A 19,528-nucleotide genomic window follows, 5' to 3' on the forward strand; every position below is an offset into this window, starting at 1 on the left:
AGACTAGAAGCGGCACTTACCCGAACGCCTCTGCTACATACAGCAGGGCTGGATCCCTGCTCTATGTAGCAGATATGCTCAGTTGCCATGAGGGCTGACCACCACAGGGGTCTCCTGCTGACCCGGGTTGTCATGCCAACCCATGGTCATGTGACACGGGCGCCTATGGGAGGAGGTAATGACGCGCTTCCTGCGCATGCATGTTAAAGGGAACCTGTCACCTGAATTTGGCGGGACCAGTTTTGGGTCATATGGGCGGGGTTTTCAGGTGTTTGATTCACCCTTTCCTTACCCGCTGGCTGCATGCTGGCCGCAATATTGGATTGAAGTTCATTCTCTGTCCTCCGGAGTACACGTCTGTGCAAGGCAAGCGGGTAAGGAAAGGGTGAATCAAACACCCGAAAACCCCGCCCATAAGACCCAAAACTGGTCCCACCAAATTCAGGTGACAGGTTCCCTTTAAATGCCGCAGTCAACGTTTGACAGCGGCATTTAACATGTTAACAGATGCGAGCGATTCCACCCCCATGGCTGTTATGGGCACGTCAGCTGATCAGATCAGCTGTCAGAAAAGGTGGAGGCGTCCAATGATGGACTATGTCCGTCATTGGACGTTAAGGGGTTAAATAATGCCTGGTGAGCAAAAGTTTGGCTATATGTCATATGGTACAGCTAGAGCTTCTTATTTCTCATGTTTTACTATAATCTAAATAGTTACCTGTACTAACTTACCGACTTATGTTAATGAAAACTGAAGTTTTCTTCATTCGGCTAAAGAAATCCTTGTTGCACAATCCTTCGGTCTCGGGAGTTAAAGAGCAAGACACAACGACAAAATCTGAATCCTCGGTCAGCTTCTCACAAGACACTAATGATATATGTTACAGCATGGATGTAATTATGCTTGAAAAATAAAAAGAGGAGAAAGATGTCTGTCCATAAAATTACCATATTCAGCATTAACCCCTGCAGCACGTTCAGGTCGAGGCTGGCGCCCTGTGTACAAGAACTTCTTCACTCCAAAAGGCTTAAGGCGTTGGGCAATAGCCATTCCTAATGGAGGGAAGGTGGAAAACTAGATAAATTATATTTAACAACCGTATTAAAAGGATTCCTACTTTAAGGGTTTTTTTTTACCATGATAAAAAAAACCCATTCAGTTTAAAACAAAAGTGGCAGTAATCAGGCCTGCGTGTGGCTAGGGAATTTGAACTACGCTTCCCAAAGATGTGATAAACCAGTTAATTTATGTTTTTGGGGGGGGGGGGGCAATAACCATGGACCCTCTCCTGGCTATTAATATCTGCCCTCAGTCACTGGCTTTACCACTCTGGCAGAGAAAATTGCGCGGGAGCCCACGACAATTTTTTCCGTGACTTAACCCTTTATTTTAACACCTAGAGCCCCCAAATTTTGCACACACACACTTCTAACATTAGTAGTGAGGATTATGTAAAAATATAACGGACATGAGCTGGTTTACTGTATGTAAACCATGTCTCATATCCTGTCGGGTTTGTGAAGGAGAGAGCAAAAGCCGGCAATTGAATTATAGCGGCTTTTATGCTATCTAGCGCTGAATTAAATATATATATATATATATATATATATATATATATATACACTCACCGGCCACTTTATTAGGTACACCTGTCCAACTTCTTGTTAACACTTAATTTCTAATCAGCCAATCACATGGCGGCAACTCAGTGCATTTAGGCATGTAGACATGGTCAAGACAATCTCCTGCAGTTCAAACCGAGCATCAGTATGGGGAAGAAAGGTGATTTGAGTGCCTTTGAACGTGGCATGGTTGTTGGTGCCAGAAGGGCTGGTCTGAGTATTTCAGAAACTGCTGATCTACTGGGATTTTCACGCACAACCATCTCTAGGGTTTACAGAGAATGGTCCGAAAAAGAAAAAAAATCCAGTGAGCGGCAGTTCTGTGGGCGGAAATGCCTTGTTGATGCCAGAGGTCAGAGGAGAATGGGCAGACTGGTTCGAGCTGATAGAAAGGCAACAGTGACTCAAATCGCCACCCGTTACAACCAAGGTAGGCCTAAGAGCATCTCTGAACGCACAGTGCGTCGAACTTTGAGGCAGATGGGCTACAGCAGCAGAAGACCACACCAGGTACCACTCCTTTCAGCTAAGAACAGGAAACTGAGGCTACAATTTGTACAAGCTCATCGAAATTGGACAGTAGAAGATTGGAAAAACGTTGCTTGGTCTGATGAGTCTCGATTTCTGCTGCGACATTCGGATGGTAGGGTCAGAATTTGGCGTAAACAACATGAAAGCATGGATCCATCCTGCCTTGTATGGAGCATCTTTGGGATGTGCAGCCGACAAATCTGCGGCAACTGTGTGATGCCATCATGTCAATATGGACCAAAATCTCTGAGGAATGCTTCCAGCACCTTGTTGAATCTATGCCACGAAGAATTGAGGCAGTTCTGAAGGCAAAAGGGGGTCCAACCCGTTACTAGCCATGGTGTACCTAATAAAGTGGCCGGTGAGTGTGTATATATATATATATATATATATATATATATATATATATATATATATATATATATATATATATATATATATATATATATATATATATATATATATATATATATATATATATATATATATATATGTCTCACTGACCTATATATATATATAGACTGTATATATGTTTTTACGAATATTTGAGCTCATGGATCCATTATGTGTCCATTTTGCAAGCCGGTGAGAAAATCTCGCCATATGGATGCCATACGGATGACACACAGATATTTTTTGGAGAAAAAAGAAATCGCATCCTCACACTGCACATGGAACATTTGTGCGATTCTCGTCCATGAAAAAGGACCGATTTTTTTTATTTTTTTTTTTAAATACATTGTGTGTGACTCCAGCCTTATCCTCAGACACTAGCTAGGTGAAGGTGAAGAACTGATATGGGCTGGTATTATTAAAGTTGATGTAGTTGGACCTTTTGCAGGTTGGAAAAGGACTCAAAATCAACTCCCAAAGCTAGTGCCAGGTTTTAGAAGATACTTTGTTTTAGCAGTGGTACAGAACAACATCTGCATTTTTCAAGAAAACCATGATTATTATATACAGGACAATGATCCATCAAATGCATTGAAGTTCTCCACTGGTTAGCTAGCCAGTAAAGGCATTAAAGATGAAGAATGCCCCTTCCTGACCCAACATAAACCCTATTGAGAACTTGTGGGCACTTGTTAAACAGGAAATTAATGGTGGAGGAAAACCGTACAACTCTCAAAAAGGGGCGTTCTGTGCGGTGGTGGTTGTGACCTACAATGGGTAAGCATTGATGGATATGCCTAATGTCAAGTTGTCAAGTTTCCCTCATCCGGGTATGACTATAAATACATGACTGTAACCTTATAGGATGGGTAGTGAAGCGCATATGGGATAGAGTAACATGCGCATACGGTACAATGCTATATATATTACCACCACTGTACATGGATTTTTTTGCTTGGTCTTTTGAGATTCTCATATATGATGTAATTTTTAATATTAATGTTCAATAAACTTTATTGATTTTACATTTTTTGAGTATCATAGTGGTCTATGAGTACTTTGTACTCATCTTTAGGTGATAAACTCTCTGAAAAGTGTCTGGCAGCATCATTCATATCCTCCCAAAGAGTTGATTGTCAACAGATTAAGTATGATTATTGAGATGGGAAAATGTACGTTTTTCATATAGTTGCATAATAATTAGGCACACTAATAGTTACCAAGAAATTATGAACACGTAGATGTTCTCCTAAGATGGACAAAACCTCACATTTACTTTCTTAAATATTCAGGTTTCAGTTTTATTAACTTCTTGGCTTGTCCAACAGCATTAAAATTATTCACCAAAAATACCAATTGCCTAATACCTGTGCCCAAAGTGTATATGAGAGACAGACAGCTGTAGAGATCAGGGGGTTTTGCACATGTTGTCATGATTGCCAATATGAAGTTTTTATGAAGATGTGAAAAAAGTTACAAAATATTTTTTTTTATGTTTTGGATCAAGCTATATACGTAAACCTGCAACAGAAAATATATATTGTTAAGAGTTAAATTAAATTTGAATAGTTTTATTGTTTGTCCAAAATCTTTTACACAGAATGGATTTATTATCATGGTAAAACTCCTTTAACATGCAATTTAGAAGAGTTACCTATTCGGCCTAAACCAATGATTCCCACTGTGCTGTTAGATAGTCCATAGCCACACATCCACACTGGTGCCCATGATTTCCATCCTCCACTTTAAAGAAAAGATGAAACCTTAATTAAAGATTATAATTCGAGCAAAAAAACAGTACATTCATTGAATATTTATTGAAAAATGAAAAGTTACACAATTTTTTACTATGCTTTCTGTATTAGATCCTTTGGTTTTCATGTGATGATGCCAGAGGTTCATCACCACCCCAAGGGCATCCAAGGACACATTTGGCGTATACTCTGAATGATGCCCACACTCACACACACACAGTTTGCATGTAGTCTAATCGTATAGACTGGTAAAGCACCATAACTAGCCATCTTGTCACAACGTCACATAGCCAGATTGCACAAGTTGCATACTGATCTGATATAAACTTCTTACTTCTTGACTTCTTGTATAGCTTCTGGCAGACGACGGCATGTGGCCAGCAGTAACGCTACACTCAGTTCTGCTGTGGCCTCCGTAAGAACATCTGGAGTATAACCCACTCTGATTCCTCTGTAATAGACACAATTCTCAGTTATCTTAATGTTTCCATAAGCCAGAAATATGTAACAGTCCATCGACAAGAGATAGTAACAAATTATCCATATGCCAAGGAACATACCGCTTTTTAATTTCATCCAATGCTAGGTGGTCAAATCCAACAGATAATGTACTGATAACCTTCAGGCTTGGACCTTCAAATGAAAAGAAAAACCTTTTTTTATAGATTGGAAATAGTCCAGATATGTGAAATAATGAATAAACAGTGAACATATATACCCAGCCCATGTGTTATGTATGACACTAGACTAAGGGGTGGTATTATATGTCTCCGGACACTCCATTGCCACCTAACTATCCAAATTTTAGTAAATTTCACAAATGCCTGAAAGGCATTTTGCTCTGAAAAAGTGATACGTTTCACAGAACAACCACATACAGTTGTCATATCCTTTGTATTAAGCTACACCAATCAGCCACATAATTAAAACCACTGACAGATGAAATGCCCAAATTGAATATCTCATCGCAGTGGCATCAGTGTCAAGCGGTGGAATGTATTTGGTAGCAAGTGGGGAGTTATTGAGATTAGTGTGTTGGAAGCAGGAAAAGTATCTCCAGATCATATAGGGTGTTTTATGTAATGAGAGGCTAGTACCTATAAAAACGGTCTAAGGAAGGCCAACAGGTGGTTCACAACATTGCAATGGAAATATTGATGAAAATGGTGAGTAAAAGCAAGTCCATATGGCATGATGGTCTGATCTCACTACTGTAGCACAAATTGCTCACAAAGTTCATACTGGCTATGATAGGAAGAATGCAGGAGCTGATTCAGCAAAGCTTTTATGCCAGAAAACTTTTGTAAAACGCTTTGAAAAGTTTGAAGTGGCTGTGTTAAAGGGAACCTGTCACCCCCAAAATCGCTGGTGAGGTAAGCTCACCGGCATCAGGGGATTATCTACAGCATTCTGTAATGTTGTAGATAAGCCGCCGATGTTACCTGAAAGAGGAGAAAAAGACGTTATATTACACTCACCCAGGGGCGGTCCCGCTGCGGTCCGGTCGGATGGGTGTCTCCGGTCCGCTCCGGCACCTCCCATCTTCGTTCCATGACGTCCTCTTCGGGTATTTACGCCGCGGCTCCGGCGCAGGCGTAATTTGTCTGCCTGTTGAGGGCAGAGCAAAGTACTGCAGTGCGCAGGCGCCGGAAAGGTCAGAGAGGCCCGGCGCCTGCGCACTGCAGTACTTTGCTCTGCCCTCAACAGGGCAGACAAAGTACGCCGGAGCCGCGGCGTAAAGACCCGAAGAGGACGTCATGGAACGAAGATGGGAGGCGCCGGAGACACCCATCCGACCGGACCGCAGCGGGACCGCCCCTGGGTGAGTATAATCTAACGTCTTTTTCTCCTCTTTCAGGTAACATCGGCGGCTTATCTACAGCATTACAGAATGCTGTAGATAAGCCCCTGATGCCAGTGAGCTTACCTCACCAGCGATTTTGGGGGTGACAGGTTCCCTTTAAAATGGGCCGAGCTTGAGAGGGGCAGGATGAGGCATTGCCATGTCCGCCTGTCAAATTAATTGAAAGGGTCAGCGTTACTTACTCCAAGAATGCTACGCCAGTCCCTGTGTGCAACGCTTAATGAATTCAGCATATCGTACTCAAGTGAACTCATCATTAAGGCTACTTTCACACTAGCGTTAACTGCAATACGTCGCACATGCGTCGTTTTGCCGACAAAACGCATCCTGCAAAAGTGCTTGCAGGATGCGTTTTTTCAGCATTGACTAACATTAGCGACGCATTTGCGACGCATTGCCACACGTCGCAACCGTCGTGCGACGGTTGCACTGTGCTGTGGCGGACCGTCGGGACCAAAAAACGTTTTTGCTCCCGACGGTCCGCTTTTTCCGACCGCGCATGCGCGGCCAGAACTCCGCCCCCACCTCCCCGCACTTCCCTGCACCTCACAATGGGGCAGCGGATGCGCTGGAAAAATGCATCCGCTGCCCCCGTTGTGCGGCGGAGACAGCGCTAGCGTCGGGGACCTCGGCCCGACGTACTGCGACGGGCCGAGCCCGACGCTAGTGTTAAAGAAGCCTAAGAGTGATGTGTGCAACGCTAATATCAATGAGTCTGCCCCATAGCGTTTTATGGTGATACATATTTAAAACCTGGTCACAGTGACTGTGCTGACCCTTGCCCACTGCCAAAAGCACCTACAATGGACACATGAGCAACAGAGCTGGACATGATGATAAAAAGTGGACTGATGAGGTATGTTCTGTTGGGAGATCATTTTGACACATACCACCTACCTACATACAGGGCCATATTTGCCACTAGGCACTTGAGGACATGTGCCTAGGGCGGGACAATGCAGGGGGCGGCACCTGAGCAAGGTTTTTTTTATTGTTGGTTTTTTTTTAAGACCTGGGTCACCTCCCGAACGTCCCCGCGCCCCCCACCGGCAGCCCGCCTGCCTCCCACCCTCCTTGAAGACGATACTCACCCTGCTCCAGCGATGCCTGGTCTCAGCGTCTGCAGCTCGTACTGAATGAGCGGTCACGTGGTACCACTCATTAAGGTCATGAATATGCGCATATTCATGACCTTAATGAGCGGTATCACATGACCGCTCACGCAGGAAGAAGGTGCTGCGCCGGGAGTCGGGACAAAGCCAGAGGGATGTCGGCGCGGCCGCGCGGTGTGGGAAAGGTGAAATGAGGGACGGGGGGACAGGGGACGGGTGGAATGAAGGAGGACGGTAAGCCGCGCCATGCAGGATGGGAGCGGCGGGGGGGGGGGGGTGGTTTTGGAGTGGAGAGATGAGCCATGCATACAGGGGGGAATATGAGCCATGCATACAGAGGTGGAATATGAGCCATGCATACAGAGGTGGAATATGAGCCATGCATACAGGAGGGGAATATGAGCCATGCATACAGGAGGGGGAATATGAGCCATGCATACAGGAGGGGGAATATGAGCCATGCATACAGGAGGGGAATATGAGCCATGCATACAGGAGGGGAATATGAGCCAAGCATACAGGAGGGGGAATATGAGCCATGCATACGGTGGGGGGGGGATAGGAGCCATGCATACAGGGGGGGGGGAAAATGAGCCATGCATACAGGGGGGGGGGGAATATGAGCCATGCATACAGGAAGGGAATATGAGCCTTGCATACAGGGGGGAGAATATGAGCCATGCATACAGGAGGGGAATATGAGCCATACATACAGGAGGGGGAATATGACCCATACGTACAGGAGGGGGAATATGACCCATGCATACAGGAGGGGAATATGAGCCATGCATACAGGAGGGGAATATGAGCCATGCATACAGGAGGGGAATATGAGCCAAGCATACAGGAGGGGGAATATGAGCCATGCATACGGGGGGTGGGGGGGGATGAGTCAAGCATACAGGAGGGGAATATGAGCCATGCATACAGGAGTGGGAATATGAGCCATGCATACAGGAGGGGAATATGAGCCATGCATACAGGAAGGGAATATGAGCCATGCATACAAGAGGGGAATATGAGCCAAGCATACAGGAGGGGAATATGAGCCATGCATACAGGGGGGAATATGAGCCATGCATACAGGAGGGGGAATATGAGCCATGAATACAGGGGGGAATATGAGCCATGCATACAGGGGGGAATATGAGCCATGCATACAGGGGGGGGGGAATATGAGCCATGCATACGGGGGGTGGGGGGGGGGGGTATGAGCCATGCATACAGGGGGGGGAATGAGTCAAGCATACAGGAGGGGAATATGAGCCATGCATACAGGGGGGAATATGAGCCATGCATACAGAGGGGGAATATGAGCCATGCATACAGGAGGGGGAATGTGAGCCATGAATACAGGGGGGAATATGAGCCATGAATACAGGGGGGGGGAATATGAGCCATGCATACGGGGGGGGGGGGGGAATATGAGCCATGCATACAGGAGGGGAATATGAGCCATGCATACAGGGAGGGGAATATGAGCCATGCATACAGGGGGGGGGGGGAATATGAGCCATGCAGACGGGGGGGGGAATATGAGCCATGCATACAGGAGGGGGAATATGAGCCATGCATACAGGAGGGGGAATATGAGCCATGCATACAGGAGGGGGAATATGAGCCATGCATACAGGAGGGGGAATATGAGCCATGCATACAGGAGGGGAATATGAGCCAAGCATACAGGTGGGGGAATATGAGCCATGCATACAGGAGGGGGAATATGAGCCATGCATACAGGAGGGGAATATGAGCCATGCATACGGGGGGCAATATGAGCCATGCATACAGGAGGGGAATATGAGCCATGCATACAGGAGGGGAATATGAGTCATGCATACAGGGGGGATATGAGCCATGCATACAGGAGGGGAATATGAGCCAAGCATACAGGAGGGGGAATATGAGCCAAGCATACAGGAGGGGGAATATGAGCCAAGCATACAGGAGGGGGAATATGAGCCATGCATACGGGGGGTGGGGGGGTATGAGCCATGCATACAGGAGGGGGAATGAGTCAAGCATACAGGAGGGGAATATGAGCAATGCATACAGGAGGGGGAATATGAGCCATGCATACAGGAGGGGGAATATGAGCCATGCATACAGGAGGGGAATATGAGCCATGCATACAGGAGGGGAATATGAGCCAAGCATACAGGAGGGGAATATGAGCCATGCATACAGGAGGGGGAATATGAGCCATGCATACAGGGGGTGGGGTGGGATATGAGCCATGCATACAGGAGGGGGAATATGAGCCATGCATACAGGAGGGGGAATATGAGCCATGCATACAGGAGGGGGAATATGAGCCATGCATACAGGAGGGGAATATGAGCCATGCATACGGGGGGAATATGAGCCATGCATACAGGAGGGGAATATGAGCCATGCATACAGGGGGGATATGAGCCATGCATACAGGAGGGGAATATGAGCCAAGCATACAGGAGGGGGAATATGAGCCATGCATATGGGGGGTGGGGGGGGGGTATGAGCCATGCATACAGGGGGGGGAATGAGTCAAGCATACAGGAGGGGAATATGAGCCATGCATACAGGAGGGGGAATATGAGCCATGCATACAGGAGGGGAATATGAGCCATGCATACAGGAGGGGAATATGAGCCATGCATACAAGAGGGGAATATGAGCCATGCATACAAGAGGGGAATATGAGCCAAGCATACAGGAGGGGAATATGAGCCATGCATACAGGGGGGAATATGAGCCATGCATACAGGAGGGGGAATATGAGCCATGCATACAGAAGGGGGAATATGAGCCATGCATACAGGAGGGGGAATATGAGCCATGAATACAGGGGGGAATATGAGCCATGCATACAGGAGGGGAAATATGAGCCATGCATACAGGAGGGGAATATGACCATGCTTATGGGGGGGGGGATATGAGCCATGCATACAGGGGGGGGGGGAATATGAGCCATGCATACAGGAGGGGGAATATGAGCCATGCATACAGGGGGGAATATGAGCCATGCATACAGAGGGGGAATATGAGCCATGCATACAGGAGGGGGAATGTGAGCCATGAATACAGGGGGGAATATGAGCCATGCATACAGGGGGGAATATGAGCCATGCATACAGGAGGGGAATATGAGCCATGCATACAGGGGGGGGGGGAATATGAGCCATGCATACAGGGGGGGGGAATATGAGCCATGCAGACGGGGGGGGGGGGGAATATGAGCCATGCATACAGGAGGGGGAATATGAGCCATGCATACAGGAGGGGGAATATGAGCCAAGCATACAGGAGGGGGAATATGAGCCATGCATACAGGAGGGGAATGAGCCAAGCATACAGGAGGGGGAATATGAGCCATGCATACAGGAGGGGGAATATGAGCCATGCATACAGGAGGGGGAATATGAGCCATGCATATGGGGGGGCAATATGAGTCATGCATACAGGGGGGATATGAGCCATGCATACAGGAGGGGGAATATGAGCCATGCATACAGGGGGGAATATGAGCCATGCATACAGAGGGGGAATATGAGCCATGCATACAGGAGGGGGAATGTGAGCCATGAATACAGGGGGGAATATGAGCCATGCATACAGGGGGGAATATGAGCCATGCATACAGGAGGGGAATATGAGCCATGCATACAGGGGGGGGGATTATGAGCCATGCATACAGGGGGGGGGGAATATGAGCCATGCAGACGGGGGGAGGGGGAATATGAGCCATGCATACAGGAGGGGGAATATGAGCCATGCATACAGGAGGGGGAATATGAGCCATGCATACAGGAGGGGAATATGAGCCAAGCATACAGGAGGGGGAATATGAGCCATGCATACAGGAGGGGAATATGAGCCAAGCATACAGGAGGGGGAATATGAGCCATGCATACAGGAGGGGGAATATGAGCCATGCAAACAGGAGGGGAATATGAGCCATGCATACGGGGGGGCAATATGAGTCATGCATACAGGGGGGATATGAGCCATGCATACAGGAGGGGGAATATGAGCCATGCATACAGGAGGGGAATATGAGCCATGCATACAGGGGGTGGGGTGGGATATGAGCCATGCATACAGGAGGGGGAATGAGTCAAGCATACAGGAGGGGAATATGAGCCATGCATACGGGGGGCAATATGAGCCATGCATACAGGGGGGGAATATGAGCCAAGCATACAAGGGGGATATGAGCCATGTATACAGGAGGGGAATATGAGCCAGGCATACAGGGGGGGATATGAGCCATGCATTGAGGGGGGGAATATGAGCCATGCATACAGGAGGGGGAATATGAGCCATGCATACAGGAGGGGGAATATGAGCCATGCATACAGGGGGGGAATATGAGCCATGCATACAGGAGGGGGAATATGAGACATGCATACAGGAGGGGGGGGGAGAGGATATGAGCCATGCATATGGGATGGGAGGGAGATGAGCCATGCATACAGGGGGGGGTCATTATACAGTATGGAGCATCATGTGTGGCCATTATACAGTATGGAGCATCATGTCTGGTCATTATACAGTATTGAGCATCATGTGTGGCCGTTATACAGTATGGAGCATCATGTGTGGCCGTTATACAGTATGGAGCATCATGTGTGGCCGTTATACAGTATGGAGCATCATGTGTGGCCATTATACAGTATGGAGCATCATGTGTGGCTATTATACAGTATTGAGCATCATGTGGGATCATTATACAGTATGGAGAACTGTGTGTGGCCGTTATACAGTATGGAGCACTAAGTGTGGCCGTTATACAGCATGGAGCACTATATGTGGCCATTATACAGTATGGAGCATTATGAGTGGCCATTATGCACTATGGAGCATCATGTGTGGCCATTATACAGTATTGAGCATCATGTGTGGCCATTATACAGTATGGAGAACTGTGTGGCCATTATACAGTATGCAGCATCATGTGTGGTGGCCGGTATACGGTATTGAGCATCATGTGTGGCCATTATACAGTATGGAGCATCATGTGTGGCCATTATACAGTATGGAGCACTGTGTGGCCATATTTTTTTTTGTTTATAATTATTGTATATAAAACAGTGTGATCAGCAGTGCTAAATGGCCGTGGTTGGGAGGTGGATATGGGTGTGACTAGTTGTGAAATGGGTGTAGTCAGAGGCGTGGCCTAAAATTTGCCGCGGCACACTACGTGCACCGCAAACTTTGTACCTCCTTCCCTTCTTCAAAAGTTGGGAGGTATGGTACCGCATTTGCCAGATCACGGCAAAGTGCCGCAAATCTCATAGGGAATGAATGAGGCCGAACGCAGTGTTGCCGTAAGTGATCCGTTACACGGGACATGCAGAAAAACTGCTGGATCTGCTGCAAAAGGCGACTTTCACATCAGCGATTCTTGCCAAAGTCACTGCCGATAGTGTCATACTCACCAAAGGGAGAGGCAGCACTAAAAGTGCCTAGGGCAGCAGAAACTCTAAATACGGCCCTGCCTACATATGATTCTAAACCAAGAAAACCCCTTTGTGGCAATGTTATTTCTAATGGTAGCGGCTTCTTTCACTTAAGTAAACCATCTTGCTATACTGCAAAGATTGTTCATGAAATAGCTTGAGGAACATTAAAAAGAGTTCAAAGTGTTTACTTGGCCTCCAAATTCTCCACATCTCAGTCTAATTGAGCATCTGTGACATGTGCTGGAAAAACATGCCCAAGCCACCTGGTAACATACAGGATCTAAGGATCTGATGCTAAGAACATAGGGACCGATTCTATGTTGTTGTTTTTTGTTTTTTTAGTCACTTCTCTTTTTTTGTTTTGGGTCATTCATTGATGTTTTTTGGCCAGATTCTTGCATATGTGTTTCATAGTTCCTAAGGAGTCTATGTCTCAATGGGTCAGAGCTGTTTTGTTGGCATGAAGTAAGCCTATATACTAGACAGGTGGTTTCAGTGGTAAGGCTGGTTGGTGCACATGTTAAGTTCTTCTAAAGAACTGCAGTGTGTAGAGTGCCAACATGAACCGCTGCCATATTGTAGGCCAGAGAGGGCACTGACGACACTGCACATCACGTCTGGCTGAGCCCATGAACCATACTTTCATTTTCAGCATTTGAACCAGAAAAAAATATATATTACGTACATACAATAAACATAAAACTTACCAGCAGCGTCTAAGACCTCCTTATCAATCTTCTCTGATAAGAGACACAGCAAGCCATGTGCCCCAGAAACTCCCTTCAACAGTTCTGCCCTTGGTACAGGATCATCTGAATCCCACTGCTGGATGGTACAGCTAGAAGATAAATACGTTTCAAGCCTTAATCTGGGTACATATGATGTGCACGCATTCCATTTTTTAGCCTCAGTTTTCCCTAAACAGGGTCGTTTTACTACAATATAAAACATTGTAAGAAAAAAAAAATCTACATAGGCTTCTGATAGTCATCTAGTCACTTACGCTGGTGAAAATCGCTGTCACATAGTATCCAATGTGTTTCCTCAAATCTACTGTTTCCACTACAGATAAGTGGCCTTATGTACAGTAGATAACAGACACTTATCTTCTTTCCAGTCTATTGAAATCATTGACAAATCCCTATTATTAAGACAAGGGTCAATAACTGAACAATTATGGTTTGATTTATACAATATTAAGGGTACTGTCTCACAGTGGCACTTTGATCGCTACGACGGTACGATCCGTGACGTTCCAGCGATATCCATACGATATCGCAGTGTCTGACACGCAGCAGCGATCAGGGACCCTGCTGAGAATCGTACGTCGTAGCAGATCGTTTGGAACTTTCTTTCGTCGCTGGATCTCCCGCTGTCATCGCTGGATTGTTGTGTGTGACAGCGATCCAGCGATGCGTTCGCTTGTAACCAGGGTAAACATCGGGTTACTAAGTGCAGGGCCGCGCTTAGTAACCCGATGTTTACCCTGGTTACCAGCGTAAAAGTAAAAAAAAAAAAAAACGTACATACTCACATTCCGGTGTCCGTCAGGTCCCTTGCAGTCTGCTTCCCGCTCTGACTGACTGCCGTAAGGCAGTACAGAGCACAGCGGTGACGTCACCGCTGTGATCTGCTTTTACTTTACGGCGGCACTCAGTCAGAGCGGGAAGCAGACGGCAAGGGACCTGACGGACACCGGAATGTGAGTATGTACTGTTTTGTTTTTTTTTACTTTTACGCTGGTAACCAGGGTAAACATCGGGTTACTAAGCGCGGCCCTGCGCTTAGTAACCCGATGTTTACCCTGGTTACCCGGGGCCTTCGGCATCGTTGGTCGCTGGAGAGCGGTCTGTGTGACAGCTCTCCAGCGACCACACAACGACTTTCCAACGATCACGGCCAGGTCGTATCGCTGGTCGTGATCGTTGGAAAGTTGCAGAGTGTGACAGTACCCTTAGATATTTAGGTGATACGGCTATAGATTTCAGCTATTGCTTGTTATATAATAGCCTTTTTCTCTACTGATCACACATGCAAATATCTAACCAGTGAGTTTTGGAGATAATATTATTGTCTGTAGTTATACACGGTATTTTTCATGGTGATTGACCACATTGTTCTATTTATATGTTCTTTAAAGAGGCAGGGTATTCTAGCTCTATTGTGGGTCATTGGACTCAGAAAGAGGGTAGGAAAGGTCCAATGACTGGAAGTTCTATAAGGACAGGAAAATCCAAGAAGGGTGGGAGAGTTTGCTATATGAAATTATCACCGCACAATCGGTAACAATCCCGAAAAGAAGAAAGAATTGGAAGCATTTAAAGAGACCAGGATGGATGAAGACAGAACTTAAGCACTTGTTAAAAATGAAAAAAGAACTGTATATTAAGTGGAAAGAGGGAGACATATATATTGAGTGATCGCACTCAAAGAGTGGTGATAAACACATCCAACTGGAAGAGTGTTTCAAGTGGAGTATCACAAGGCTCTGTCCTGGCCCCAGTGTTGTTCAACATTTTTATGAATGATCCTTACTAGAAATATAGTACATTGCACCAGAGGGGTATTTTTCCCACTCGTTTGTTAGTGAAAGATACTTAACTGAATTACAACAGCATAGCCAACCGTTCTTCGGTGCTCAGCAATGAAAAGACAATTCCAAAATTAACAAAGAAGAAAAGAAGAGAAAGAATTGCCGCACTCACCATGGAATAATTCATGCTGGTACCAGGGTCGGACTGGGGTGTCTGGGGCCCACCAAGGGAATGGACTCTAGGGGCCCACCCTACAGCTATATGCAATATCTGTCATTATAGCGGAGCATCAGCTGTAAAACACCGGCGGCTGCTGCATATGTACTGTGCGCCCCCATAACTGGGATGTATAATTACGGTAGTTTACATTAAAGGTTCTATGGTTAAAACATGTTATCACTGATCCATGGGCTCCACAGGATAGGTGATCGCTTAGGTCCGACCATTAGAAACTGCACAGATCAGAAGAATGGGGAAGTTTTATCCATGATAGGACACTTACCATTTTAAAAGGCAGCAGCAGTTCAGATGGCTGACCGCAGCTCCATTCATTCTCTTTGGAGCTTCCAGAAAAAACAAGAGCAGCGCTCGCAGCCACAGAGTGAATGAAAGGATCAGTGGTCAAGTCGGACATACCACTCCAGTCTATTGGGGATAAAAGTTCAACATTCTGCCGACTGGGTCCCAGCAGTCAGATCCCCCCACCACCAAACAATACATTATCACTTATCCTGTGGAGAGGTGATTACTTTATTCACAGGAGAACCTTTGTAGGTGCATCTCTGACGCTGTGATCCAAGTATCTAATCTCTAATGGAAATAAAGAATCTTCTCCTAATTAATATCAGAGAGAACAGATGACCGCAATACACAACACAATCCACTATACCAAGACCGATAATACCATATACAGGGAAGAAATACCACCATACTATTAACAGATCACAGCGACTGAATAATACTACATATTACCAGCATATAGCAACCAAATAATACCACATACAAGGAGAAATACCGCCACACCATAACTAGACTACATATTCCACACATAGTGACCGAATAATACCACATACAGGGGATAAATACCGCCGTACTGTAACCAGACCACATATTACCATCACATAGTGACTGGATACTAAAATACTGACCAGGAATACAAACCACACTACTAACAACACTGTTATTACCACCAGTGACATTATACACAAGAGTTCTGTATATACTTGTCAGTGTACAGGTAAGTCTACGTTCACATTTGCGGTCGGCGCCGCAGCGTCGCCGCATGCGTCATGCACCCCTATATATTTAACATGGGGGCGCATGGACATGCTTCGCACTTGCGTTTTGCGCCGCATGCGTCCCTGCGGCGCACGCGTCCGGGCGCAGAGGACGCAGCAAGTTGCATTTTTGCTGCGTCCAAAATCAATCAAAAAAAGGACGCATGCGGCGCAAAACGCAGCGTTGTGCATGCGTTTTGCTGCGTTTTTGTTTGCGTTGTGCGTTGCGGCGCCGACGCTGCGGCGCACAACGCAAATGTGAACGTAGCCTAATACAGTGGTCACTGGTGACATTATACACAGGAGCTCTGTATATAGTGTCAGTGTACAGGTACTATAGTGATCACCACTGACAACATACACAGTAGCTCTGTATATAGTGTCAGTGTACAGGGAATACAGTGATCACCAGTGACCTTATGCACAGTAGCTCTGTATATAGCGTGCAGTATACAGGTAATACAGTGATCACTTGACCTTATACACAAGAGCTCTGTATATAATGTCAGTGTATAGGTAATACAGTGACAGTATACACAGGAGCTCAGTATATAGTGTACAGGTAATACAGTGATCACCATTGACATTATACACAGGAGCTCTGTATATAGTGTCAGTGTACAGGTAATACAGTGATCACCAGTGACATTATACACATGAGCTCTGTATATAGTGTCGGTGTACAGATAATACAGTGATCACCAGTGACATTATACATAGGATCTTAGTATATAGTGTATAGTGTGCAGGCATTACAGTGATCACCAGTGACATTATATATAGGAGCTCTGTATATAGTGTCAGTGTACAGGTAATACAGTGATCACCAGTGACATTATACACAGGAACTCTGTACACAGTATATAGTGTGCGTGTACATATTACACTGACTCACCGGTGACATCTCTAGCTGAAGTCCTTCTTCTTCGCTTTTCTTCTTCAGCCAGCATAGATTGCCATCTCTTCTTCCAGCCAGGACGCATCTCTGCAAAAAATAACACAGTCATCAATAGCTGATTGCTTCCACAGCACTTTCCCCACATTTTCCCTGACTTCTACACTACGTCAGATGAAGAAAAAAAGCGACGTAGTGCCGCCCTGCACAGTAACAGGACCCCCCATTTGTTCCCTCCATAGAAAACAGTTTCCTAAAAAGTAAATTATATTACAGAAGTAATAATTTCCCTAATCGGACCCTAAAGAAATTATGATCCCCACTGGTCACCATAAACTAATATAGCATGTTCCTCATTCTGTCCCCCAAGCAGTAATTAAGTCCCTCATCCTGGCCCCCTTTATTTTATAATATGCTCCAGCCTGGCCCCTATGTCCCTTGTGCAGCCTGGCCTCAAGATAGCCATCCTGTCCCCCCAGCTATCCATACTGGCCCCCATATGTCCCTTGTCCTGCCCCCTGATATGTATCTCCTGCACCCCCATATATCCATCCTGGTCCATTGTCCTGGTCTCCCCCCATAAATCCATCCTGGCTCCCCCCATATATCCTTCTTGGTACTACTTATATATGCATTCCGGCTCCCCTATATATCCATCCTGGCCCCCCCATATATAACCATTCTGGCTGATATATATATATTCTGCACTCTGGCAACCCCATATACAGTATATATATATATATATATATATATATATATATATATATATATATATATATATATATATATATATATATATATATATATATATACCGTATATCCTGGCTCCCCAATATATGTCCATTCTAGCTCCCCAATATATATCCATCCTGGATCCACCACATATATCCATCCTGGCCACCCCCATATATGCATCCTGGATGCCCATATATATGCATCCAGGTCCCTTGTCCTGCCCCCATAAATCTATCCTGCCCCACATATACAGTTAGGTCCATATATATTTGGACAGAGACAACATTTTTCTAATTTTGGTTATAGAAATTACCACAATGAATTTTAAACAAAACAATTCAGATGCAGTTGAAGTTCATACTTTCAGCTTTCATTTGAGGGTATCCACATTAAAATTGGATGAAGGGTTTAGGAGTTTCAGCTCCTTAACATGTGCCACCCTGCTTTTAAAGGGACCAAAAGTAATTGGACAAATGACTCCAAGGCTATTTCATGGACAGGTGTGGGCAATCCCTTCGTTATGTCATTCTCAATAAAGCAGATAAAAGGCCTGGAGTTGATTTGAGGTGTGGTGCTTGCATTTGGAAGGTTTTGCTGTGAAGTAAACATGCGGTCAAAGGAGCTCTCCATGCAGGTGAAACAAGCCATCCTTAAGCTGCGAAAACAGAAAAAACCCATCTGAGAAATTGCTACAATATTAGGAGTGGCAAAATCTACAGTTTGGTACATCCTGAGAAAGAAAGAAAGCACTGGTGAACTCATCAATGCAAAAAGACCTGGGCGCCCACAGAAGACAACAGTGGTGGATGACCGCAGAATAATCTCCATGGTGAAGAGAAACCCCTTCACAACAGCCAACCAAGTGAACAACACTCTCCAGGAGGTCGGCGTATCAATATCCAAATCTACCATAGAGAGAAGACTGCAGGAAAGTAAATACAGAGGGTTCACTGCACGGTGCAAGCCACTCATAAGCATCAAGAATAAAAAGGCTAAACTGGACTTTGCTAAAAAACATCTAAAAAAGCCAGCACAGTTCTGGAAGAACATTCTTTGGACAGATGAAACCAAGATCAACCTCTACCAGAATGATGGAAAGAGAAAAGTATGGCGAAGGCGTGGTACAGCTAATGATCCAAAGCATACCACATCATCTGTAAAACACGGCGGAGGCAGTGTGATGGCTTGGGCATGCATGGCTGCCAGTGGCACTGGGTCACTAGTGTTTATTGATGATGTGACACAGGACAGAAGCAGCCGAATGAATTCTGAGGTATTCAGAGCCATACTGCGCACTCAGATTCAGCCAAATGCAGCAAAACTGATTAGTCGTTGTTTCATACTTCAGATGGACAATGACCCAAAA

The 19,528-nt window shown here is 45.6% G+C and overlaps 1 protein-coding gene across 1 annotated transcript in view; it reads right to left on the reverse strand.

Annotated features, from left to right (window-relative positions):
* LOC143765170 (glyoxylate reductase/hydroxypyruvate reductase-like) overlaps positions 1–19,528 on the reverse strand; it is a 30,864-nt gene that overhangs the window by 3,880 nt on the left and 7,456 nt on the right. The window contains exons 2-7 of the mRNA XM_077251577.1: positions 13,429–13,559; positions 4,862–4,934; positions 4,636–4,752; positions 4,202–4,290; positions 949–1,053; positions 733–868 (exon numbers count right to left, since the gene is read on the reverse strand). Coding sequence (XP_077107692.1) covers positions 733–868; positions 949–1,053; positions 4,202–4,290; positions 4,636–4,752; positions 4,862–4,934; positions 13,429–13,559 — 651 coding nt within the window. The remainder of the gene's footprint in view (positions 1–732; positions 869–948; positions 1,054–4,201; positions 4,291–4,635; positions 4,753–4,861; positions 4,935–13,428; positions 13,560–19,528) is intronic.

This window comes from Ranitomeya variabilis, chromosome 1 (genome assembly GCF_051348905.1).
Source record: "Ranitomeya variabilis isolate aRanVar5 chromosome 1, aRanVar5.hap1, whole genome shotgun sequence".
Taxonomy (NCBI): Eukaryota; Metazoa; Chordata; class Amphibia; order Anura; family Dendrobatidae; genus Ranitomeya; species Ranitomeya variabilis.